General features: G+C 41.1%; 2 protein-coding genes across 2 annotated transcripts; both read left to right on the plus strand.

Moving 5' to 3' along the window:
* The first annotated feature begins 4963 nt into the window (after positions 1-4963).
* LOC119722210 (neuropeptides capa receptor-like) lies at positions 4964-6106 on the plus strand. Its single transcript, XM_038192256.1, has one exon. It carries the CDS (start codon positions 4964-4966, stop codon positions 6104-6106), a length of 1143 nt encoding a protein of 380 aa, XP_038048184.1.
* Positions 6107-12043: 5937 nt separating this feature from the next.
* Positions 12044-13183, plus strand: LOC119722211 (delta-type opioid receptor-like). The gene has a single exon (XM_038192257.1). The coding sequence runs from the start codon at positions 12044-12046 to the stop codon at positions 13181-13183; it is 1140 nt and encodes a 379-aa protein (XP_038048185.1).
* The last annotated feature ends 14207 nt before the right edge of the window (positions 13184-27390 follow it).

Raw genomic sequence — 27390 nt, forward strand, 5'->3', positions numbered from 1 at the left:
ATAACCGAGGGGCGGTTGAGAACGTTGTTGAATTGCTCAGCCCAATGCTCCAGAATCTGCTCTTTGTCAGTTACCAGTGTGATGCCGTCTGCACTGAGGGGGGGGGGGGGGGGGGGGGGGGGGGGAGGGGGGAACTTGATGATGTTCTATAAGCTATACAGCTATAAGGGGCGGACGAGATACGGGAGAGATTATGGGGGTATTTGGATGGAATTTGGGGGAAGGTTGCATTTGTTGTCTAAATTTCGAGCGAGAATCTCTCTCACCAGTCCCTAATGCATAGACTCTATAGATTATTGCCTCTATATGCATTACTACGAATCATACATCCATGAGCAACCGTTGACAAATTTCGGTGAAGGGTACCGTCATTCCTGACGTGTCGTTTCGTTAGTTTTTCGTTTCAGAATACGTGTCATCACCCACAATATAGCTGGTGATTTGTCACTTTAATATACTCCTGCGATCAAACGACCCGAGCAAATGTGTGGCTTATTATCGAGTCCATTATGATTAGGCTACACACACACTTTTAATTCACCAACCACTGAACAAGATCAACAATCCATATCAAAGAGCTTCCGCTGACATTGAAACAATTAAGTTCACCGGTCCGCAATTGAAGATACGTCAGAGATGACAGTGATGGCAATTAGCTAAATGCAAACAAGTACTTTCCAGATATAACAAATACTGCAGGCTTTTGCCCGTGACAGTCAATGGAAGGAGTGTATTAACAACGCCGTGAATTTAGATTCGAACGCAACATAACTGAGCCAGTCTGAACGGTGCTGCGAAACAACCTTCTACGGCCCTAGATCTATGCTGCAACTTTTGAGAGAGGCCTTTAGGTTGTCTTTGTAACGCTTCATTTGGCCACCTTGCGAGCGCTTTCCGTGACACAGTTCGCCAAAGAGCAGTGTCTTTGACCGGCGCTTATTTGGCATGCCACATCTGGCATCTGGCATTGCACTGACGTGCAATGGCTTCGTCGTTGATAACTGAGGGGCGGTTGAGAACGTTGTTGATTTCGTCACCGACACCACGAACTGACACCCTCTGCATCACATGTGTACACAAAAAAATAGAAATTCAAATTTTCTTTTTTTGCACATATTAGCAGTTTGTATCATGAAGTTTAACAGGACGAGGTTAAAATTGCTGAAATCATCTAAAATAAGCGAATTTTACTAATGAATTTTCAAGAAATTTGTCAATTCTGGTATTTTTGGTTACCACGAAGTGATACTGCACAGGGTGTCAGTTCGTGAAAACCAAAATTTACGTGTTTTCGGAGAGTGCGCGCATGCAATAGCGTTAGTGAGTGTCAGTTCGTGAAAACCAGAATTGACGCGTTATGGAAGAGTGCGCGCACGCATGCGCAGTGTGTGCGCGCACTCTCCCAAAACGGGTCAATTTTGGTTTTCACGAACTGACACTCATTAACGCTATTGCATGCGCGCACTCTCCGAAAACACGTAAATTTTGGTTTTCACGAACTGACACCCATCTTAATCATTTTATTGCTAATTAACTAAGCAGATTTTTACAATGTAACGTTTATAATTGAGTAGTGAAAGCATTTTTACGTTGAGTGATACTAAAACCTCTAAGATAAATGGAATATTTTACTGAGTAAATTCGTGTCAAACCTTTAAAAGCGTTTTTCTCCGATTTGTATTTCTGCAACGCTGACCACCGGGTGTCAGTTCGTGGTGTCGGTGACGAATTGCTCAGCCCAACGCTCCAGAATATGCTCTTTGTCAGTTACCAGTGTGACGCCGTCTTCACTGAGGAGGGGGGGGGGGGGGGTGGTGAACTTATCGATGTTTTATAAGCTACACAGCCATAAGGGGCGGACGAGAACGGGAGAGATTATGGGGGGGGGGGGGTATTTGGATGGAATTTAGAAGGGTGGCATTTATTGTCTAATTTCGAGCGAGAATCTCTCTCCCCAGTCCCTAATGCATAGACTCTACATCCCGAACAAATTGGGGGCGCAAATAGATTATAAAATGCCCTGACGTAGTGTCGGCCCTTGTCTCGCCTCCAAGTGCCTAGCCAACATCCTACCGATTTTATACCAAAGACGGATGGGGCAAAAGTATTTTGAAAATGTTAAGCTTATCCACTGACTGGCAAAGGACCTACTTCTGATAAGTAAAATCTCTGCAATATTGATAAAAATACTTATTGGATTAACAGCTTACTATCTTACAAAACAATGCCAAGATATCGCCTTTTTATATACTTAGTCATGTGAAGCAACACAAATAAATGTTAATACTATTCAGCATTTTTTCCCCTTCACGGCTGAGGACCAGGCTGATGGAACACAGTGTTATCGGTGATAACAATAACCCTAAGGGACCTAAGCGCAAATCCAGGGCAATTTTCATGTACAGGCCATAGGGGACATATACAAAAAAGTAAACAATAAAAAAAGGAACAAAAGAAGGGAACAATACGGGTCCGCCGTCGGAAGTAAATGCAAAACTATGTTTATGTGTTCAGCAGTTGTTAACCGGGCGTGCAGCGGACGAGGCGGCGAATATCTGTTGAGTAGATTATTGCCTTTATATGCATTACTACGAAACAAAGATCGATGAGCAACCATTGACAAATTTCGGTGAAGCCGGGTACCGTCATTCCTGATGTGTCGTTTCGTTAGTTTTTCGTTTCAGAATACGTGTCATCATCACCCACAATATAGCTGGTGATTTGTCACTTTAATACACTCCTGCGACCAAACAACCCGAGCAAATGTGTGGCTTATTATCGAGTCCATTATGATTAAGCTACACACACAATTTTAATTAACCAACCACTCAACAAGATCAACAATCCATATCAAAAGGCTTCCGTTGACATTGAAACAATTAAGTTCACCGGTCTGCGATTGAAGATACGTCAGAGATGACAGTGATGGCAATGAGCTAAATGCAAACAAGTACTTTCCAGATATAACAAATACTGCGGGCTTTTGCACGTGACAGTCAATGGAAGGAGTGTATTAACAACGCCGTGAATTTAGATTCGAACGCAACATTACTGAGCCAGTCTGAACGGTGTTGCGAAACAACCTTCCACGTCTCTAGATCTATGCTGCAACTTTTGAGGGAGGCCTTTAGGTTGTCTTTGTAACGCTTCATCTGGCCACCTTGCGAGCGCTTTCCGTGACACAGTTTGCCAAAGAGCAGTGTCTTTGACCAGCGCTTATCTGTCATGCCACATGCCACATCTGGCATCTGGCATTGCACTGACGTGCACACTTCCGCCATCGGCATGCAGAGCCTCGATCTGGCAACTTTACACAATACATATAGCCGGTTCAGCGATTCCCGTGTCAGGGTTCAGATCACTTAACCGGCTATTTTTATTGCGTAAAGTTGCCAGATCGAGGCTCTGCATGCCCAATGGCGGAGTGTGAAAAGAGCGAATTGCTCAGCCCAACGCTCCAGAATCTGCTCTTTGTCAGTTACCAGTGTGCCGCCTTCTGCACTGAGGGGGGGGGGGGGGAATTGATGATTTTTTTATAAGCTATACGGCTATAAGGGGCGGACAAGATACGGGAGAGATTATGGGGGTATTTGGATGGAATTTGGGGGAAGGGTGGCATTTGTTGTCTAAATTTTGAGCGAGAATCTCTCTCCCCAGTCCATAGCATAGACTCTACATCCCGAACAAATTGGGGGTGCAAATAGATTACAAAATGCCCTGACGTAGTGTCGGCCCTTGTCTCGCCTCAAAATGCCTAGTCAACGTCCATCTGATTTTATACCAAAGACGGATGGGGCAAAAGTATTTTGAAAATGTTAAGCTTATCCACTGAGTGGCAAAGGGCCTACTTCTGATTAGTAAAATCTTTACATTTGATACAAATACTTATTGGATTAATAACAGCTTACTATTTTACATAACAATGCCAAGATGTTAAATCGGTCTCAAGATGTCGCCTTTTTTATATACTCATACATGTGAAGCAACACAAATAAATGTTAATAATATTAAGCATTTTTTCCCTTCACGACTGAGGACCAGGCTGATAGAACACAGTGTTATCGGTGATAACAATAACTCCAAAGGACCTAAGCGCAAATCCAGGGCAATTTTCATGTACAGGCCATAGGGGACATATCAAACAAGTAAACAATAAAAAAAGGAACAAAAGAAGGGGACAATACGGGTCCGCCGTCGGAAGTAAATGTAAAACTATGTGGGTGTTCAGCAGTTGTTCACCGGGCGTGCAGCGGACGAGGCGGCGAATATCTGTTGCCTTTATATGCATTACTACGAATCATAGATCGATAAGCAACCATTGACAAATTTCAGTGAAGCCGGGTACCGTCATTCCTGATGTGTCGTTTCGTTAGTTTTTCTTTTCAGAATTCGTGTCATCATCACCCACAATAAAGCTGGTGATTTGTCACTTTAATATACTCCTGCGACCAAACAACCCAATCAAATGTGTGGCTTATTATCGAGTCCATTATGATTAGGCTATACCCACCAATTTTGATTAACCTACCACTCAACAAGATCAACAATCCATATCAAAGAGCTTCCGCTGACGTTGAAACAATCACGTTCATCGTTCCGCGATGGAAGATACGTCAAAGATGACAGTGATGGCAATGAGCTGAATGCAAACAAGTAGTTTCCAGATATAACAAATACTGCAGGCTTTTGCACGTGACAGTCAATGGAAGGAGTGTATTAACAACGCCGTGAATTTAGATTCGAACGCAACATAAGTGAGAAAGAACGTACGCTGGGTTGCTCGAACCTTCCTGCTCAACATTTATTGAAGAAAGGATACTTTTAATTTCAAAAAGTCTCTGTACCAGAAGAATATCGTAAAGATTTTCCATGATCTCTTTTGATGAACTGAATTACTGATAACATAGATTTATGATCTTTCTAGAAACTGTGCCTGTATAAACTACAAGTACGTACAGCCATCATGGGAGCAGGAATAACATCAGGTGAGTGCAGTGAACAGGAAACTGTCAATATCAGTCAGGAGGCAGTTTCATCGTGGCCACATACTGCTTTGGATGTGTCTATTTTGACCATCGTCGTACCTATGATTTGGTGCCTTGGTATCATCACTAACTTGACTTTTCTATTTGTTATTGTCCGCGTTCGCAAGCTGAGATCAGATACCAACATATACTTGGCACACTTGTCACTTGCTGATCTTCTCTACTTGAGTCTGGGGTCCATATACGACATAAGGAGTTACACTGCATCCGTCGTGGCATTTCACGATCCCTTCGTGAATTCTGCCCAGTGTTTCATTTTTTTCACCGTTGTAAATACTGGCTACTTTGCATCCATTGCTTTGGTTACCATGGTATCGTTCGAGAGATTCCTCGCCCTGTGCCATCCCATTAAACATCTCAAAATCCGCGGACGAAGACGCACCCATAGAATGATTGCAATCTGCTGGCTGGTTGGATTGTTGTTTTCCGCTTCAACATCTCCGGGTATTCTAGTTCTCAACGTAGTCTGTCTCCAATGGCCCGATGTTGACGCCTTTCTGGACTACCCATCCAGCCTTGCATACTGTGGTCCTGTGTCACCTTGGGTAGACTACTTCATTCCGCCCCTATTGAATGTTCCCTGGATTATGGCAATGGTCGCTAACGCTTTCATGTTTGCAAGAATCTTACAAATGCTCAACAAACGCACCTCCAACAAAAACATGACAGTAAAGAAAGATCATAATGCAACTCATATCCGAAATCAAGTGGCGAAAATGCTGGTCGCTAACGGCACTGTGTTCTTCTTATGCCAGGCCCCATATCGCATCTTCAGCCTGTCAGGATGGATATGTCTTCTGGCTCAGATTCCTGATCCCTTTTGGACTGCATTAGGATCAGGAACCATATGGATATCCGTTATTCCCCAGTACATCAATGCAATGATTAATCCGTTGATCTACGGTACCGTGAACCCAGCGTACCGTTCTGCGTTCAAAGTGGCGTTCAAGTGCAAAGGCCAAGCCAGAAGGCATAATACATCTGTCTCTGTAGTGCGTGGACCAGAACAGAATAACACAACAGCCTTAGCCATAGACGAAGACATCGAAACTAGACTGTGATTTCTGAGGTCATTTATTGAAAAATCAACGTGTGCTATTGGGAACAAACTTTGTAATTACCTAGCCCGAAGTACAAAACTAGGATTTCCAACTACACGCCTACTAAACAATAGTCGATTTGTGCATGAAGGAGGAATTATCATTAGTGACCTGTACAATATGCCTTAATATGGTGAAGCGGGTTTTTTTGTCTAGGATGGTGGATATTATACAATAGGTGCATTTACAGTATATTTAAACGGAAAATCTCGATTCAAGTCATTTGACATTAAGTTCTGGTGTAACCATTTTAGTATGTAACGGAATATATTAAGTATGATTTGAAGCTTTACATAGTAGAAAAATACAAGAATTTTATCTTTCCGATTCTCGAAGCCGTCAGGTAAATATTTATCCTGTTTGATTTCTGTTGCCTCGCGCGGCGAAAAACTCACCGTGTGCGGATAGCCTGAGCTATGTTTTGAGCTAAAAGATTAACATGCCAACGGTCGGTCGCATGATTTAAAATATGGGGATAAATGTCAGCGGGCTTTAGAAGATTCGCACAAAAATATCTTAAAGAGGTGAACAGGACTCCCGATGCAGCGTAGGATAAACGAGTCCTGTTTTTTTTACTTCACGATTTACTATGTTTTGTTTGCTGCCCCCAACGACAACTTTTACACAAATTGCACGTTCGGGTCGCAACTTGACCTGAAAAGCAGCTCTCAAAAGTACCTTTTGTACTCATTTCATGACAGACACAATAGTGGTTTTTATTTCATCACACCTTAGGCTACATATACCCGAAAAATGACGGAAATGTCTTCAAGCATGCCACAACCTCTTTAAAATCACGTGTACAGCGTACGTGATTACCTTGGCTAGTTTTAGCTCAGCAAGTAGCTTAGGTTGCCCGCACATGGTAAGTTTTTCGCCTCACGAGGTGAAAGCAATCAATTAGGGGAAATAATTGCCTCCCGGCCTCGCGAGGCAGAAAACCCAGCAAAAAATTCTCCCCATACGGGCATATTAGTGAGCGACGTGCTGAGCAAACGGCCTCGAATTAGTTTTTGCTTGTTACGTAGCTCTCGTGTGCGGCTGGCTTTATAGAGCTGTATGGAGTACCACCAAAAGTACTATTCCGGGGTCCTTTTATTATTCGGGCTCTCTCTAACTACAATAATTGTAAAAAAAGTGTCAGGTTTTGCCCTACTATAGCACTGTATTTATACCTCCTGAATGAAATTTGAAAAAAAAACACTCAGGTTGGACTTGTAATCATGACCTCCTGCTTCTAAATGCACAGTCTTAACACTTGACCACCGATATCGGTGTGCTGGTTCGAATGTGATGTACATGTAGCAGTGCGTGCCGCAATTAAACTACCAATAAGAATAGGGCAAAATTAATATTGATTTTCATCACTTCGACGCAAATCATTTTATGAATAGTATAATGATTGTGTAAAGCAGAACAACGTATTTGTATAATCTTTATTCAATGTATATTAATAATGGTTTAAGGGCATTGGGAAGTTTATGCACTGTACAGGAATTCGAGAAAGTATGAGCAAGACACTCTACAGCAATAACTTCACGCTAATTCCCAGGGCAAGTGAGAAGAGTTCGGTAAAAAGCAACCTCTTCCCCACGGCGTCATTGGGTGAAAAAGGTCTGGTCAAGTCGAGTCACAGCGTGTGGTCGAGCGAGTCACAGCGTATGGTCGAGGCGAGTCGAGTGGGGTCGAGTAAAATTTGTGCTCAAGTCAATTCGAGTCACTGACATTTGATTATCATCTAATACATTTCAGAAAAGAGAGAACCGTTCAAAGGCGATGATGAAACCACAAATTTGGAGATACTTTTAATTTGATTGATCTAACAGTAATGAATTATTGTCACTGTAAAATAATCTTCTTTTGTATGACTTATCTTTGATGACAGTTTTACAACTTTTTAACTAGACCAGGACAATCTGTCTTTTTTAAAAAGATGTTTTAATCATTGTCCGAAGATATAAGTTTAAAAAAAAATAAAGTCAAGTTCCTGGATATTCCTTTGTGCGCTACATTTTATAACCACGAGGTGGGACTCAAGAGTCTGTGATACGGCGTATATTTGTATGCGATAAGCGGCCACAGCTTCATGGTAACGCCAAGTACGTGTGCCAACATTAATAACTTTGTACCGTAAGTCACAGTTTTGGGACTGTTATTAGCCTTTGACTCGACTCCAGTCAAGTCATTTACTCTCAGTAAAGTCGAGTCTTTGATTTGAGTCATTAAATCTCTTAGCTTTTATTTTAAAAATGCTTGCCCGTCATTTAGTACGTGTATTGTTAATGTTAATATGTGCTTCAAAAACCGGATTCATAATATCTGGGGCTGGGATACACCAAACTAACCTCGCCCCCATAGCTTCAATTTCAAAATTATCGTCAATTTCATCCATTTTAGATTCCTCTTCATTATGTGCATGCCTCCATAGGTAATATCTCCGTCCAAAGCGTTTGTCACACTGGTGACAAGCATTGGGTATAACTGCGGAAATAACATTTATGTCGAATCTTTGATGCTTAATCTCCTAATGACAAGAAACGGAAGAAATCGTTTAATACATAACTACTCATTTACTCATTCGTAACTCTTTGTGTTGCTCATTTGCTCATTTCGCTGGTCACAAGAAACCAGGGATCGCTACGGATATTGACGAACACACAAAGCTCCAGAAAAGAAAATTCCATGTTTGTTCACACCATGTGGAAAGCAAATTGGGTACCGTCCGTTACAAAAAAAATCTTTGTACAAACTAATCAATGAATTATATAATCATTTACAGTATACGTACATTATACAGACAAAAAATACAGTGGAGTGATTGAAAGCATGCATGGTTTTGCCTAACTCCTTTTGTTCATCAATTTAAGGGCCTTTGGTATTGACGTTCATCAACATGATAATGACAACAACCTCTTACATAATCCCTTCACAATACATCCGGTAATCAACTTGTCTGCTGACTTCCCTCCACACGGATCCTCATTTCTCCATATTTCGCCTCACACACCCCCAAAATGCTGGCTACTGATTGGTCGAGAGGGGTGAAAAAAGGTGCGGGGCACTACCTTTACCGCCGTGCTGCACTGCCCTAATTTGTCCGAAGGATTATCGGCCCCTGATCACTTTCGGACCACACATGGACTCACGAGTGCGCTGCCAATTACAGCCCATTGTCCAAGGGATTATCGGACCCGATACAAAACACAACAATCGCTTCCGGACAACATGCGCCAATAACAGTCCATTGTCCTAAGGGTTATCTAATGCAACAGCTGGCCATTACCACAACCGATGGCAAAACAAGTACATTCATAACTACACTGTATTAAAATTATACCATACGTAATGCAATCTTTTCATACATTGGGTCAAACTGTACTTAAACTGTTTTACCCTAACCTTTTTTATATTCATTCTCATCCATACAAAAGGTGCTCAATTTTGAAACCCCATAGTTTAATTTTCATATCATACCAGACATAGTCCTGTCAGGTTTTCATTTATCTTTAGAAAAGGTCAAAGTGGGCAATAAAGACTACCTACACTACTAACCCCCGCCGTTGTATTACGAAAGAAATCCAGTCTACAGCTAAGTCCATAATTGTGTCTGATCGAAATGACGTCGTAGTTCTAAAGTGCCAACTTTCACTTCTATTCTACAAACAAATGCTGGGTTGTTTATGAAACAAAGGTCGAGAATACTTTTTCCACCGTAGATTGGGAGAAATCAAGGTGAAGTCAACCATAACTTTACTATGACCAGCGTATCTTCCGCCAGGCAACATGCTGTTTGACTCCCAATCAGAATCTCGCATGTTAATATGCCCCATAAAACAGTAAAGGCGTTCTTATAGATTTTCTCAATGGAGTTTTCGAGTTGACACATATCAATAACCTGTCTTTTGAGAGCTGTAAAAGCATCAATATAGACAGGCGATACCCTTTACACCAACACTGTACCTATCCATTCCAACTGACGATACGGCTATAAAGGGCGGACGAGATATGGGTGAAATATGGGGTTATTTGGATGGTTTGGTGGAAGGGTCACGGGGATTCGTTGTCTGAATTACGAGCGAGAATCTCTCTCCCCAGTCCTTAATGCCTAGGCTCTGCATCCCGAACAAATTGGTGGTGCAAATAGATTACAAAATGCCCTGACATAGCGTCGGTCCTTGTCTCGCCAAGTGCCTAATCAACGTACCACTGATTTATACCAAGGACTAATCGGTCGTATTTCGAAAACTCCGAAAATGTTAAGTTAATCTACTGAGTGGCATAGGGCCTACTTCTGATTATTTAAATATCTACCATTGTTACATACTAATTGGATCAACTGACGACAATTATAAATAATAATGCAGGGGCAGCGGAACGCTTTTCAACCGGGGGGGGGGGGGCAACACCAAAAAGGGGAACTTGCTCATAAAAAGGGGCACCTTCCGTCCGTGTGAAAGCTGTGGAAAAGAATATGACGAGGAGAACAAATAATATGACGATGAACAAATGGTGAAAAGTTGTCCATGTTACTCTTTGTGTTTCTTTTACCTACTTTTTTTGAAATACCATTTTTTTTTATCGCGAGAGGGGCAGTGTTGCTTTCGATGGCCATTTCAGTGACCATTTCACTCGCGTGAGAGCATTATCATTATTAAGGGGACAGTTTTTCCAACTTTAGAGGAGGCGACATTTGAATGTTGTGAGTGAAGCAATAATTGCGCATTCGAAGGGCAGTGTTTCATCTCGAGAAGATATCATGAGAGGAGAGCGTTTTTTTGAAGGACAATTTTCCATCTCTAAGGGGCGCAATTTTATTAATGCGAGAGGAGTTTTGGTTTTTTCAAGGGGCAGGTTTCCATCTCGAGAAAGCTGCACAATCTTGTGATTTTAAGGGACAGTTTTGCGTAAAAGAGGAGACAATTTTATTTGTAACACGATCATATGATTTTATACGTTTGCGTTTGAGGGTCACTTTTGTTTTCATATATGGAGGTACATTTATCTCCGCGTGAGGGGCAGATTTCATGTGTAGGGATATAAGTGTGCCGATGAAAGAGGTTTCCCCCGTGAGGCGGAGGAGGCGGCAAATGTCTGTTGAGTGGATTATTGCCTATATTTGCATTACTACGAATCATAAATGGGTGATCAACCCATAGACAAATTTCGGTGAAGGGTACCGTCTTTCCTGATGTATCGTTATTGTCAGTTTTTTCTCTGATAATAACGAGAAGTGCTGTATTAATCTTGCTGTGGAATTTTACTGGAGACAGATATGACCACTGCTGTTTGCATAATCTGATTAATTCCATATTCTTTCATATTTACTCTTTCAACGTACTCCAGGTTGATGAATTCGTGTCATCACCAACAATATAGCTCGTGATTGATCAAAATAACACACTTCTACAACTGAACAAACCGATCAAATGTCTGGCTTAAATCTGCGCACTACGAGTCCATTTTGTATAGACACAATTTCAACCAACCACCGAACAAGATCAACAATCTATATTAAACAAGAGCTTTCGTTGACATGGAAACCATTACGTTCACCGTTCCGCGACGGAAGATACGTCAAAGATGACAGTGACTGCAATTAGTTTCAATAGATACAAGTAAGTACTTGACAAGTACTCCGCATGGCAGTCAATGAAAGGAGTGTATTAACAACGCCATGAATTTAAACTTGAACGGAAAATAACGAGCAAACACACTGGGTAGCTCGAACCTTCATGCTCAACATGCAACTATTATTAAAGAAAGGATTCTTATAATGGCAAGAAGTCCAAGAACCAGGAGAATATCGTGAAGATGTTCATGTTCTGGGATTTCTTTTGATGAACTGATTTACTGATAAGGTAGATGTGTGAGTTTGCTAGTAACTGTGCCTGTATAAGCATGGGAGCAGGAATAACATCGGGTGCGTGCAGTGAACAGGATACTGTCAATATCAGTCAAGAGGCAGTTTCGTCGTGGCTACATACTCCCTTAGATGTCTGTTTTAAGGCCATCGTCGTACCTATAATCTGGGGCCTTGGTATCATCACTAATTTGACTTTTCTTTTTGTCATTGTCCGAGTTCGCAAACTGAGATCAGATACCAACATATACTTGGCACACTTGTCACTTGCTGATCTTCTCTTCCTGAGTATGGGGTCCGCCTACGGCATAAGGACTTACACTGCATCGGTCGTGGCACGTCACGGTCCCTTCGTGAATTCTGCCCAGTGTGTCAGTTTCTTTACCGTGATAAATACTGGCTACTTTGCATCCATTGCTTTAATTACCATGGTATCTTTCGAGAGATTCCTCGCCCTGTGCCATCCCATTAAACATCTCAAAATCCGCGGACGAAGACGCACCCATAGAATGATTGCAATCTGTTGGCTGGTGGGATTATTGTTTTCCGTTTCCACCGTTCCGAGAGTTCTAGTTCTCAACGTAGTTTGTCTCCAATGGCCCGATGTCGACGCCTTTGTGGACTACCCATCCAGCTATGGATACTGTGGACCTGTGTCACCTTGGGTAAACTACTTCATCCCACCCCTACTGAATCTCCCCTGGATCATGGCAATGGTAGCCAACGTTTTCATGTATGTAAGAATCTTACAAATGCTCAACAAACGCACCTCAAACAAAAACATTAGGCCTAAAGATCATAATGCAACTCATATCCGAAATCAAGTAGCAAAAATGCTGGTCGCAAACGGCACTGTGTTCTTCTTATGCCAGGCCCCATACCGCATCTTCAGCCTGTCTGGATGGATCTGTCTTCTTGCTCAGATTCCTGATCCCTTTTTGGCTGCATTAGGATCAGGAATCAGATGGATATCCTCTGTTCCCCAGTTCATCAATGCAATGATTAATCCGTTAATCTACGGTGCCGTGAACCCAGCGTACCGTTCTGCGATCAGAGTGGCGTTCAAGTGCAAAGGCCATGTCAGAAGGCGAAAAACCTCTCTCTTTGTAGTGCGAGGACCAGAACAGAATAACACAACAGCCTCAGCCATTGGCGAGGACATCGAAACTAGACTGTGATCAATGAGGTCAGTTGAAAAATCAATATGTGAATGCGAGCAAACTTTGTAAATACCATGATGTGCAAAACTACATACCATGATGTACAAAACTAAAAAAAATGCCTTCAGAAGGATGGAATTAGCAGGACAATGCCACCGTCATCCTTAACTACCCACGAGCCAGCTAATACTCTGGGAGCCGGCACATGGACGAAGGCACAGAGGTAAGCAAAGGCAACATACATCAATGTACTGAAGAGGGACACAGGGGTGGAAGAGACAAATGAGCTAGATGCATACTGAGGAATTGTGACGAATGGAGGATCCGTGGCCGGGCTCGGCTGTGGCCGACTTAGTGAGTGAGTGGTTGTACAAAACTAAAGGATTTTCAACCACATGCCTACTGAACTGGGTAGCACTTGGTCGATTTCTGTAAGAAGCAGGAATTATCATATTGAGATGTAGCCTTCATATTAAAAGCTTTACTTGTAATTTCAATAGGCCTAAATGTAAAAAAATGGTGCAATATTTACTAAATATGTGCTTGGTCAGTTTAAAACAAGGACATGTACATTTAAAACTGGATTGGGACCCGGACCTGGATAATGTCCCCAGCCGAAGGTGAGGTGCATTAGTCTGGACCACAGTGTTACCTGTGATAACAATAACCCTAAGAACCACAGCGCAAGTTCTGCACAGTTTTCATGTTACAAGCCATATGGGACCTATAACAAAGTAAAAAGGAACAAAAATAGGAACAAAAGAAGGGAACAGTATTGGCCCTCGAAAGACAATATAAATGTTAGTATTATTTGTGCGGTCACAAGTTGCTCGCCGGCCATTTTTTTAAAATGCAAACCAGGCTTACCGGTTTCAGTGTGCCGATTTAAGAGGTTTGTCCCCCGTCCCCCGTGGAGCGGACGATGCGGCGAATTTATGTTGTTCTTTGTTAATTTTTTCATTGTTCATTTATTTCCAGTGTCACATATTTTAATTTTAATAATCAATACAAACATGTACTTTATAGCCAAATGGTGAAACTTTAGAGGAACCTATACTAACGACGCACAGATTGATGAAATCGTCATCACCCACTTTAAATATAGGCCTAGCTGGCTGATTGACCATTTGAATATACTCCCACGAACAAACAAACCGATCAAATGTCTGGCTTATATCTGCGCACTACAGTAATTAAGTGCATGTATTTTTTTGGTTTTATGACAAGTCCATTACGAGTTTAAACACATAGCTGAATTTTAACCAAGCACTCCATATTAAAGAAGAGCTTTTGCTGACATGGAAACCATTACGTTCACTGTTCCGTCAAAGATGACAGTGACTGCAATTAGTTAAATGCATAAAAGTACTTACAAGGTGATTAGTACAGTAGTAGGGATAGTGGTGGTACGGGATCAAAATGGAAAATCTGTGGCAAGCCTGAACACGTCGCTCTCGTTTTAAAAATCCCCAGCGTCAAATTTTTACAAAAAATCTGATCAAAATCTCCCGATCCAAATTTTAAGAAATCTGATCAAAATCTCCCGATCCAAATTTTTACAAAAAATCTGATCAAAATCTCCCGATCCAAATTTTTAGAAAATCTGACGTCGGGTACCGGATCAAAATCTCCCGATCCCAATTTTTAGAAAATCTGACGTCGGGTACCGGATCAAAATCTCCCGATCCCAATTTTAAGAAATCTGACGTCGGATACAGGATCAAAATCCCTCGCGGCAAACGCCAGGTACCAGCAACTAATGTTTTAACCTAACGTATCTGTAAGGTTGAGTGATAAACGTTCAGATGATCGCTACAATAAAGGTGGGGCTGAGGGTGGCACTCTAAGAGGAAAGGTATAACTCGGTGGATCGTCTTCATAATGTTTATTTACTGAGAATTTGAACTTGTAAGTTTTTCGATAAGAGATTTTTTTTCCTTTGCCAGCCGTTCGTCTACCCGTTTTTTAACTTCTTTTTCAAAGTCTGTATCGTTTTTAATCTTTTGAAGCTTTGTGCTGGTCTTTGTTCTAATTTTTTGCTTAAGCTCGTTAAATTTTGCGAGCTCTCTCGTAATCAATAAGAACTCTTCGTGCGATATATCTCCGTCGTTGATGGCTTGAGACACGTATTCTTCAATCGTGTTAAGTTTGGAGTCCGCTAATATTTTAATCTGGTCGTGCTTTTTTAGCTTGGCGGATAATCGCCTAGACGCGATTCTAAGCAAAATATCTACACCAAAAGCGCCTATAAACGTTCCTTCTAGCACCAATCCAACGGGGGTTGATATAACACCCAAGAGAGCGGGAATACCAACAGCCCCCGCTATAGCCCCCAATCCTTCTAATCCTAGCTCTACGTAATTAATCGTGTCGATTACTCTCTTTATTTTTTTTATAGGTGCGCTCTCGATGGTCTCTCTCTTTCAAGATTAAAGATCGAATCTCTTCAATCTTTTTAAGTCTGTACACTTTTGTTTCTTCGTTACTATTTAATCGGAGTACATCTCCAGAAATATCGGGGTATAAAGCCTTACTATCTATACTCATGTTTTAATATAAAAAGATTTTAAAATTAAAAGATCTCCAACTCTATCATTATACTCACACCCTTGTTGTTGATGATCTGTCCTTTTTCACCTATGATTGAAAATGTAAGTTTGTCGATTATACCGTTTTTAAGTTTCTTGAAATCTTCGACTCTATCAGGCTCGGGTTTGCGCGTAGCCACGGGTATGATTTTTAATATGTCAGACGGACGACCATCAAAAAAGTTTTCACTCGTACTTAATTGCGGGCAGCGAATAAACAAAAATTTAAACGGATTAACGTTGTAAGACCCCGTATATACCACTTTGGGTACCAGTCTTCCTTTGGGTAAATTGAGTAATCGAGAGACTTCTCTGTTCAAGCGCAATTTGAGATTTACGTCGGTTACCACCAACGTCACATTTTTAGATTCTCTAAATATTCGAAAACTTACCCCGGGTATAGAGTTTAAAATGAAATCGAACCAATCGACGTCGTACCACCCCGGTGGTATGGTGACCGAACCGGTGACTCCGGCTGGTAACGGCACTAGATGACTCGGAGAAATAAAATCTAAATCATCACCAGACACGATAAGACTTCCCCGTATTGTCACCCCAGCTTGTCTAATTTCTCTCGCTCTAGGTTTGCTTATTGTACCTTCGATATATTCTAGCGCTATCCTTCTACCTTCATTGATGTATCCCCATCTGTCATATAAGATGTTTGCCAAAAACTTAAGCGTATTGCGTTGTACACCTGTAATTGGTCTTATTTGCAATTTATCGATTAAAAGTGCTTGTTTTATAGAAATTTGTTTTTCTTCTTCTTTGAGTAATTCTAAAGCAGAGTCTAGTCTCTCTTCTCCATATGCTTCTATAAGATCGTTTATAACTCTATTGAAAGTATTTTTGTCGTTAAAAAAAAAGTCGTAGGGTAAATCACCTATCAACGATTTGACAAAATCTCTATCTCTTCTTATTAGTGCGTCGGGGTCTAAATTATACCTATGCACTCCAACAACAGGTTCTCTTTCAGCTGGTCTCCCGTCTATATGCGTATACCAATCAATCTCCGTGGCGCTGGAAATATTAAAATATCCGGGGTTAAACGTCACCCTTTTTACGCGTACAGATTTTTGACCGTTTAGATTATCTACAACGTCTTCTAATTTAAACGTCTGCTCATTTTGAAACAAGTGAAACGAATGCATTTATTTTAAAGTCTTTTTATATTAAAACTGGAAACTAAAATAATGAGTCAAGCAAAGTTTTTAAACAGCACTAAACCCAGTGAACTGGAAGTTATAGTTAATAATACCAAAGGGTTTTTAACCTTGTTTTCCGACTTAACCTCAGACTATAAATTGCCTCGCATCAAAACGGATGAGGATGTAGATCGTTGGAAATCACACCCCATGTCGTTTTATCAAAATCAGTTAAATTTTGCGATATACTGCGCTACTACGGGCTGCGGTGTTGGATTTGATCTTTTAAACGCGAGTAACCGTTACGTTTGGGCCATCTTTAACTTTCATTTATATTTTACGGTTAGAAAGATCCTGTACGACTTTGCCGCTCCTTTACCGGGAGATGGCGCATTTAAAGCTCTAGACAACAGTTATAATCTCAGAGCTTTTACCGATACCTGTTTGTTGTTTGGCATAGATCAAAACAAGTCTTTTAAACAGACGAGAGACACAAACTCTAACGGTTTAGGTACAGCTTATTATTGGAACACGTCTTACGTACCCGTACCCGGAAACGATTATGATACAACCGACCTTAATCTCGAGTATAGTCGGTATCGTAAAGATATGATGGGTGGAACTAAAATGGGGTTTGGTTTGGACGATCCACCCAAGGGTTCGGGGCGTTACAGCGATTATACCGTAGCCTTTATAGAACAAAATGAATCGGTACAAAAGGCTTGGTTAGATTTTATACCCGACACGAGTTCGTTTACCCCCGCGGGAATCATAAAGATCAACGAATCGATCAGATCTTACGTGTACGCTTTACTCGGTGCGCAGGCTCAAACAAAAACGAGCGTATTATCACCGGGCACCGGATTAGACGCTCAGAGACAATTTAACGTCATCGTTGAAGATATCATCAATGCAGTAGACGACATGGAAACGAGTATCAATCAATTTCAAGACTCTTTGCAGTATGCCAGAACGCCTTTAAATTTTGTCGTGAAACCGGGGTTGTATTTAATTCCATCGGATATGAACTTGAGGGTTGGAACGCACGACGGCTATAACAACAATCTTCAAATCGCTACCCAGATTATGAAAACTGGTTTGGTGCCAGATTTAAACTCACAACCTCAACCGGACGACTCTTTTGATGACACCGATGCCGTCGCGCCACCTACACCCCCAGAGCCTATGACGAACGATATAGAACCACCAGCACCAACACTTACACCAGCACCAGCACCTACACCCTCACCAACACAAGCACCTACAGTTTTAACTCAAGAACCCACGAAACTACAAACTCACCAAGACGAAAAATTATCGTTGACGGTAGGAATGTTAGCTATCGTTGGCATGGGTATTTTGGCTTACGAGGCAACGCAATAAGTCACACTCTAATCTCACCAAAAAATAAGCCTTACCAACTAAAGAGTTGGTAAGGCTTATTTTTTTGTGTTTAAACTTGATTACAACTACCATCGTTTTTGCAGGTATGCAAACACCAAGGCTCCCACACCCAAAAACAAAGCCCACACGTGTTCGGCCAACCACGATACGGACTTACTCAACACGTTAAATATCCAACTGAGTACGCTGCCTATGATACCAGGCAGAGCACCCAACGCGCTCACTCCGAGTTTTTGAAGAGCAGATGCAAAATTAGCGAGTTGTTTTGAAATCCACTCTTTGATACCGCCTTTTGGTGTTGGTGTTGGTGCAGGTGTTGGCGATGGCGCGGGTGGGGCACCCGCACCTCTCACGCTAGCGACGATGCTGCTCACTATGGTGCTGATGGCTAAACTAAAAGCGACTAAAATACTCACTACGGTCACACCTTGTTCTCTAAACAGAGTTCTAATCTTTTCCGCCAGAGTCGTGTCGTCGCCTAATATTTTACCAACCGTTTCTTTGATTCTAGCGATCTGACTTTTGAGCCCTCGTTCGTTGGTTTTTGCGGCTTCTAATCTGGCGGATCTTTCAACGTTCAAGTCGCTCAATTTATCGTTTAAATCTCGTCGACCCTCTTCGCTGTGAGATTCGTCGTGTTCTTGTCTCGTGGCTGCTATCTCTTGGTCTAGTTCTGTGAGACGAGCTAAATTCAGTTCTAGGTTACCTCTCAACGTTTTATCTAAACCCTGGAGTTCTCTGTAATTCAATCCTTCCGTTTGAGCGCCGGTGTCGCGTTGTAAATCGTCTATAATCTCGATTACCTCATCGGTGACTCTGGGTAGTTCTGTCATGGGGATACTCTCGGGTTGTATCGATTGCAATTTTTGACTTTGATCGTCACTGAGTGACTTACGTGCGTAATGCGTAAAGCCTAATTCTTTTCTAATAAAATCTCTACCGTTTAGACCCATCTTTCTTACATTTATCTCTATAGTCCTCAGAGTCAAGAATCTGTCTGGTTTTCTTTGATCAGTTAACCTTAGTAAGCCTTTACCAGTGTCATAAAATAAACCGTCTTTTTTGAGAATAAATTTTTCGTATCTCGGAGATATTGGTTTATTGTATATGTTATAAGTTTCGTAAAACTCATCAACGCTAACATTAGTGAACACGCTTCTTCCTTGATCTAAAACGACACTTATGTCGGTAACGGGTGTATCAGGAGTTTCAAAGTCGTCATCTACATTGGTCTCTGCTACATCGTCATCTTCATAATCATCGTAATCGTGATCATCAACGGGGTCAAGGTCAAATCCTCCTTCAGCCATTTATTTAATAAACCTATTTAAATTATACCGTTTTCATTATACTGCCTGGTAGTATACCCTGGGCCACCAACCAATTTTGCGTGGCCAGAGCTCCACTTATAATACCCGTCAATTTACCCGCATCTTCTACGCTTAGTTTGCTTAAATCCGGCGCTTTCATTTTGAGTAGTTTATTTCCTACCATGGCGTATCCCATCGAAAGACCCGATATGACGGCTCCATGATAAATCGTATTAGCTATTCCGTTGGTGTCAAAGTTACTCATCGTTTTTAATATAATATTTTTAAAAATTGTTGTTTTTATTCCATGTCTAGAGTTTTAGGTGCGCTGGGTGTAGTGGGTTGCGTTACTACCGGCACTGGCTGTACTACAGGCGCAGTTGCCTTGCTTTTTAATATCAGCAACCCCACTCCTATTATCGACGCTATAGCTCCCCACTCCACCCAGCGCGCCCAAGAGTTGTAGCCTGGTGTGCTCGTAGCTTCGTCTGATGCCACCATTTTTGCTAATTTTAATTTCATCTGTCTATTGTGCTCGGCTAAAGCTTTACCCTGCTGTATTCGTTTAGGATTTTTAGTCTTGGTCACTCTCGTTACCGTCGGTGATGACGTTGTTTTTATCGGTTGAGGCGTCTCTGTCTCTGTCTCTGCTGGTTGAACCGCTGGCGTTGCTGTCGCTGCTTTCTGATCTTCCATTTATTATACTCTTGTTAAATTTTAAATGTTTTGTTGTGATTATCGTAGCAACTAGGGGTGATATTAAAGTTCCGTACTTGTAACAAACGTCGCTCAACATACCAGCCATACTCGCGCTTATAATAGGATCAGAACTCAAGTCGTTGGTGAGTTCTTCTTCAGAATCTATAGTGACGTTATATCCTAAAACTTGTACGGGTGTAACAACAGCTAACACTCTCGAAAATATACTTAAAGTATATTTACCAACTGTTTGAACAATTTCATTTCCAAATTTAGTTTCGTACAGATGATACAGCTTTTCGAGTTCTTTACTGTCAAGAGCTTCGATATGTTTAACGGTATATTCCTTTCCCAAGTACTTTCTAGAGTTTCCGGCTGCTATGACACCGCACAAACGATCTTTATGTTCTGCGTTGTGATCTTGTTCGTTCGTTAAAGTAAGTTTTAGGTCCTCCATTTAATTAGAAACGAATTAAATTTTGTTGTAGCTTTTGCAACTTTGTTACAAAAGCGAAGGTATTCGTATGTGTAAAACGATAAATTAATCGATATGACGATAATAGCTAAAAACTGCAAATACTCTAATATTGCTATCATTTACTATAAAGCTAGTTATAAAGCTAGCTGTAATCAACTGAGTAGCTAGCTGTAATCAACTGAGTAGCTAGCTGTAATCAACTGAGTAGTTTGCTGTAATCAACTGAGTAGTTAGTTGTAATCAACTGAGTAGTTTGCTATTATTTTTGCTGAGTTGTGTTACAACAAAATCGCTAATAAAAAAATTATAATTTTTTTTTTATTATCGCATAATAAATGGAAGGAATGACAATGTTAAAAGTTTGTGTTCAGTGCCATAAATCCTGCAAGCTTGAACAATTTGGTATAAAATCAAACGGTGAAACTTATAAGACGTGTGATGAGTGTAGGGATAAAATTAAACAAAAATATTACTCAAAATCAAACGTTTGTAAGTTTTGTAAAAGTGACGATCTAAGCATCAAACCAAACGGTGAAAAATACAAAATCTGCGCTGAGTGTAGAAGTAAAATGAAACAACAACGACAATGTCCACACGGTCGACAACGCTACTTATGTAAAGATTGCGGTGGTTCTAGTATCTGCACGCATGGTCGACAACGCTACTTATGTAAAGATTGCGGTGGTTCTGGTATCTGTCTACACGGTCGACAACGCTACTTATGTAAAGATTGCGGTGGTTCTGGTATCTGCACGCACGGTCGACAACGCTACTTATGTAAAGATTGCGGTGGTTCTAGTATATGTATACACGGTCGACAACGCTGCTTATGTAAAGATTGCGGTGGTTCTAGTATCTGCACGCACGGTCTTGTTTGTAATAGTTGTCGAGAATGTATGAGTAACAAAGGTAAAGCCATAGACTTTACTATTTCGAGATGGATCTTGGGTTGTCGGAAAAAGGATAAAGATAAAAATAGATTTAATCCAGAACTTTTCATCGATACCGATTTTTTAAGAGGTCTTACAGAAGACTACATACATTGTTATTACGATGATTGCCGAGTCGTTTTACAATACGATAGTTTTGGAGACGATATGGCAACGATAGAACGCTTAGATAACTCAATCGGGCACGTTAAAAGTAATTGTGTGTTGGCTTGTAAAAGTTGCAACGTTAAAAGAAAATCAAACAAAAACTAACACTTTTTTAATCTCAACGCAAAATGCTCTTCATAACAATAAAACGTTATGAAGAGCATTTTGCGTTAATTTATTGTTTACCCCTACTCAAGTAGCTCGTAACTAACCGGAGGTTCGGTGTATACGACCAATTTACTATATTTCACATCTCTCAAACGTCGTTTTATATAATTTCGTTGTTCAATGGGTACGACGTCATTTTCGTCTAACGCTTGATCAAACGATGTTTTATCTTTGCAATAAAATAACGCCAACCAAGCCGTATTTTCTCTATAATCTTTTAAAACGGTGTTGTACTTTTGAGTCAATAACCAACAGCTGTGATTTAAGTGTCTTCCGCTAAATGCCATCTTGCTTAGCGCGCACGTCTTTTTACGATATTTAATCTCTTGATCTGAAGAGCAATCGTCCACGATAAACAGCGTGGCAACACCTTCGAATACCTTCCTGTAAAAATCGATCGCTTCGTTGAGCGTCATCTTGTACAATTCCGGATCGCAGAGGTATACCTCGGGATCTGCTTGAATCCACTTTCTTTCGATGTACGTTTTGTTTTTAAAAACGGTAGGGCAAATGATGACTATCGCTTCAAATACGTTTTTATAGTCTGACTCTAACAGATCTAAAATCCATTTTGTTTTACCCGAATTTGTTTTGCCGACGATTAAAGCGCAATGCGGTTGTGTCATTTTAACTTAACAGAGATTTAAAATTCCCGTCTTCCAAGTTCAATTGAGCATCCATGACCAAAAATACGTACATCGTGAGGTCACCTTGACTTTCGGCTTCTCTGTTAAATTGAATGTTGATGCCTCCTCCGTCTCCAAGTTTCCTACCGGATCCGTGAGCGGAATTGTCGTCGTTACTTCTAAAATCGAGCCACAGACCGTACTTGTTTTTTAGATAATCTCCGAGGTCAAAACCCGTCAAATTTAAGTCTTTGGCTACTCCGCGCCCGCTTTCGGTATCGCTGTCTCCAAAGAACTTGCCAACCTCGTTCCAGTGTTGATATTGAAACATGCCTTGACTGTAGAGTTGATTGGGTTTACCTTCTACAGTCACCGATGTTTTGGTTATTTTTGGATTATAAAATCGCTGCGGGCTTTTTTCCGTGGGATCTTTAAACAAAAACAAAATACCCTTGAGACTCCTGATGGGTTGATTGACGCTGACGTTCCAAAGCGTGTCCGATTTGTTGACGGATCTAACTTCTAGCGAGTGGATTTTATCAAACAGATATTGCATTAACCCCTTGTGTTTATTTCTGATGGTGATAGCTAGGTCTCTGTTGGTCACCACTTCGTATTCGAGAGACAAGTCTGAGACACTGTACATCGCCGCCGTATCTGAACTGTTGACTACTTTATCGTGATCGTTAAACTTTATCTCGTACGTCAGAGGTTGTTTTAAACCGCTGGGGTAAAAAGGGTAATGCGAAGTCAGTATGTCAATGTCTAGGGGAATACAATATCTGTTACCATAGGCATCCGCGATAGCCTGATCTTTACCGCTGTTGGCGCCTGCGTTAGCATCTTGAGCCCCAATTCTTAGTTTAGACACGTTTTCTTTTTCTATGCCCGAGTACGCCATGTTTCGAGTTGCCGAGCTGTTGAGCCAATTATCTTTAAAGTTGTGATACACGTCGGCGTTACGATAACTCACGATTTCGTGACCTTGAAGCCTGACGCTGATTTCGCTGACTAAATTTCTGGCTAAATTGCTAAAAATGGTTCTATTGTTGTCGCTTCCACCGTCGAGTTCTAAATTGAAAGCTAGTTTACAAGTGCCGGGTACGATCACGTCGTCTACACCCAATTGAGGAAACTTGACCCTCAGCGTTTGCCCCGCCGATATACTACTAGGATTGTGGGTAATGACCACCTCTTTTCTTTCACCCTTGATAGATCTGGGTACTTTTAATAGCCTGCTGGGATTGAGCTTTTTTCCATACGCATTCATTTTATTTATAGAAGTTAATTTAAATTTAAATTTAAAGGTATCTGTAAGCCAAGAAGCCCACCAATAGCGTTCCTCCCGCGATAAACGCCAGTTCTTTTTCTATTTGTTGGTCGCTAGGCTCGTAAAAATCTTCGAGTTTGGGTTCGCGTTGCAGTCCTACGGGTAGTTCGGTAGACTGTCCACTCACCTCGTTGTAGTAACGCAACGCTCGGTCTACGTTGGAAAATGTTTCTTTAGAGACATTTTGTTTTCTGATACGTTCGTTGAGAAAATCTAGATACTCCGTTCGTTCTCGTTGCCACTTATCTTTGGCGGCTGAGAGTTGTTCTATCGCTAAATCGTGTCTCTTACGCTCCTCGTCAGCATCACTCTGTTTCAGATTTGAAAATAAAAAGTTTGAACCAGTAAAAGCTAAGGCGTTGACGATCGCGCCTCCTATCATCATAGCAAAGCCAGACATATTATTATAAACGTCTTTTATAAATTATGCAAACATTATCTAAACTGTATTATAGCCCGAGTGGTTATTGGAGAGGTGAAAGTGCCGTCGATCATTTGCACGATAAAACAAAACTCGATAAAAAGGTAATCAGAGATTGGCTTAAAAAACAAGCGATCTGGCAAATTTATCTACCGGGTCCTGCGTATGTACCCAGGCCTATGAGTACTTCGCGAGAGTTTGAAACACCAAACGACTTTCACCAAATGGATGTGCTATACCTACCCTGGGATAAAGTAAAACGCAAGACTTATAAATACGCTTTGACGGTTGTTGACGTAGCGAGTCGATACCACGAAGCAGAACCTTTGGTTTCTAAAACGGCGGGTGAGACCCAGGATGCTATCGTCAATATTTCCGCGAGGTCGCCTTTGAGTTACCCTAAAACGTTGAGAGTAGACGCCGGTACCGAATTTAAAGGCCCATTTAAAAAATGGATGGCCTCAAAAAACGTTGAGATTATCGTAGGCGAACCCGGAAACCACCGATCGCAGGGTATCGTAGAAAGATTTAATCGAACGCTAGCTGAGAGACTGTTTGGTCATCAGTACGCTCAAGAAATGTTAAATCCCGAGAGTAGAAACACACAATGGGTCGAGCGATTACCCAGCGTGATCAAGGCAATAAATGACGAAACGACGAGATTAATAGCTAAAGCACCGTCAGAGGCGGTTAAACTAGAACAGGTCCGGCAATCGCCGGCTAACCCCGTTAAAACAAAAGAGCAACAATTACCGCAAGACGCAATGGTTAGATATTTATATTACCCGGGCGAGCAAGAGGGTGGAACTTCGAGAAGAGCCACAGATCCCATTTGGAGCGTAGACATCTTCAACGTTGAAAAAAGAACGAGTCAATTTAAAATGATTAACGGTAAAAAAGTCACGACGGGTCCTACTCTTTATTACCTGCAAGACGGCCCAAAAAGGAGTTTTGTGAGACAAGAGCTTCAAGTCGTACCCGAAGACACGCAATTACCGCCTAATTGAGAAGATTACGGTGACCATAAGCGAGCGTGTTTATACCGTCCGATAAAATGTACCTCTTGGTATCCAACGGACTCAACGACAATTTATCTAGCGATAAGGTATAAAGGATGTGATTTTCTGATCTAATGTGAGTCATCGTTTCTGTTTTAGATTTATTTTTAAAGATGCAGTCGTAGTAGTGTCGGTGTTTTAATTTTTTATCAGTGACCAATTTTGTGACCCCCTTGGCTTTTTTAAGAGTGATGTTATCGCCTGCTAAAATCGAGTACATCTTAGGTCTTACGCAAACGGCTTCTTGAATGACCTTACCTCCAAATTCGTCTTTAAATTTACCGATCACTTTCTTATTAGTTGAGTCGTATAACTCGTGATCCACATTGTAATTCGAAAAGTCGTAGTGTTGCCCGTGAGATCGCATGTCTTTGTATACGTCGTCAGTGTAAACGACAATCAACAGACTGTCCGTATCCGTATACATCAACCTGATTTTATCTTTGTACTTGTCTTTTAATCGGTTGTAATAAAAATCGTACATCAGCGTCTTCGATAGATCTAAGATACTCACTCCGCAGTAAATGGGTTTGTTTAACACGGTTTTAGTCTTGTACTTTTCGACAAATGACAGGCCACATTCTGGAAACGGTGTTGTTGTTTTATAGCTCGGTTTTTTAATGATTTTTTGATATTTTTTTTGATCGCTCTCGTTATTGTCTCTCAGTAGGTAACCGTCTATTCGATTTCTAACGTTTTCCATCGTCTTACCAAACACGCTGTTATTCATGAGTTTAAAAAAGTCTTTCTCAAAATCAGAGGTTGCTTTTGTTCGGAGTTGCGTGTTTTTATCGATGTAAGATTTCATCCAAGGCGCTTGTTTAAATCTTAACACGCGATGTACCTTTTTTAGTTTCAAACCGAGATCGAGGTATAACTGCAACGTAACGTAGTGCAACACGTATTTTTGTTTTGAATTAAGCGTACACGTTAATTTGTGTACGTTGCTACTAGGTTCGGTATCCAATAACTCGTTTTGATAATCAGACATCCAAGCTTGGGGTACGACCATATTTTCGGGTGCTAGGGGATAATCGTTATGCTTGACGTGTAGATCGTGCGGGTAATCGAGGTCTACTTCAAAAAAGTAGCCGGTGTTGCACGTTTTCTTAAGCGTTAATATCCTTTCTTCGGTAAACGGTTTCGAGGGTGTCCATTTAAAATCGCTGTACGGTAGATATTGACTCATAGCCCAACCGTACAGATTGTTGGCATCCAGATAAGCGATATAACTCGAGGGCTTGTTTGAATCGTAGTCATCAAGATATTGATTATTGGCTTTGTGATGTCTCATTCCACCTACGCTAGATATGCCTCCTCGTTTTGCTTTTTCAAAAAATAAGTGTTTGTCGACGTCTTGTAACAGTTCGAGTTTAGCTTTTGAGTGTTTCAATAGAGCATCCCAGGACAATCCGGGTGCGGTGTAATAATTAGCTGGATCTAACCCGTAGTTTTCTATGCACGTTCTTCTAAAGTTTTCAAATACGCCTGCAAGTAATAACGTATCGGTAGTCACGTACAAGTCGTGATATTCTCCTAGATTTTGTATATTAAACTCGTTCCACACGCGTTGAGCTCTGTCGTAGTCTTGTTGCGACACACGTTCGTCTTTTAGTCTGCTGTAAAACTTGTCGATGGGTGGTAGGCTGGTCTCTTGAAACTTATCAAACGAGTTCATATATTCGTAGGGATAAATTCCTTTATGTAATAGCAAGTCAGGATGTTTAAAATGCTTTTTGAGTAGATGAAACGACTCTTTTGGACAAGCTTTCACTAATTTATCCAACGATGATGCCATAAAACTAAACGAGTCTAAAAATCGTAGATTTCCTATCGAAAACGAAATATACTTTTCTGAATTTTTAGCGATCACTTGTATTTCGTTTTCGTCATCGTATTCT

Source organism: Patiria miniata, unplaced genomic scaffold (assembly GCF_015706575.1).
Source record: "Patiria miniata isolate m_02_andy unplaced genomic scaffold, ASM1570657v1 HiC_scaffold_14, whole genome shotgun sequence".
In the NCBI taxonomy this organism is placed as follows: Eukaryota; Metazoa; Echinodermata; class Asteroidea; order Valvatida; family Asterinidae; genus Patiria; species Patiria miniata.

Excerpts from the sequence above, each read along its gene's own strand:
- LOC119722210 (XM_038192256.1), top strand. The coding sequence starts at position 4,964 with ATGGGAGCAGGAATAACATCAGGTGAGTGCAGTGAACAGGAAACTGTC.
- LOC119722211 (XM_038192257.1), top strand. The coding sequence starts at position 12,044 with ATGGGAGCAGGAATAACATCGGGTGCGTGCAGTGAACAGGATACTGTC.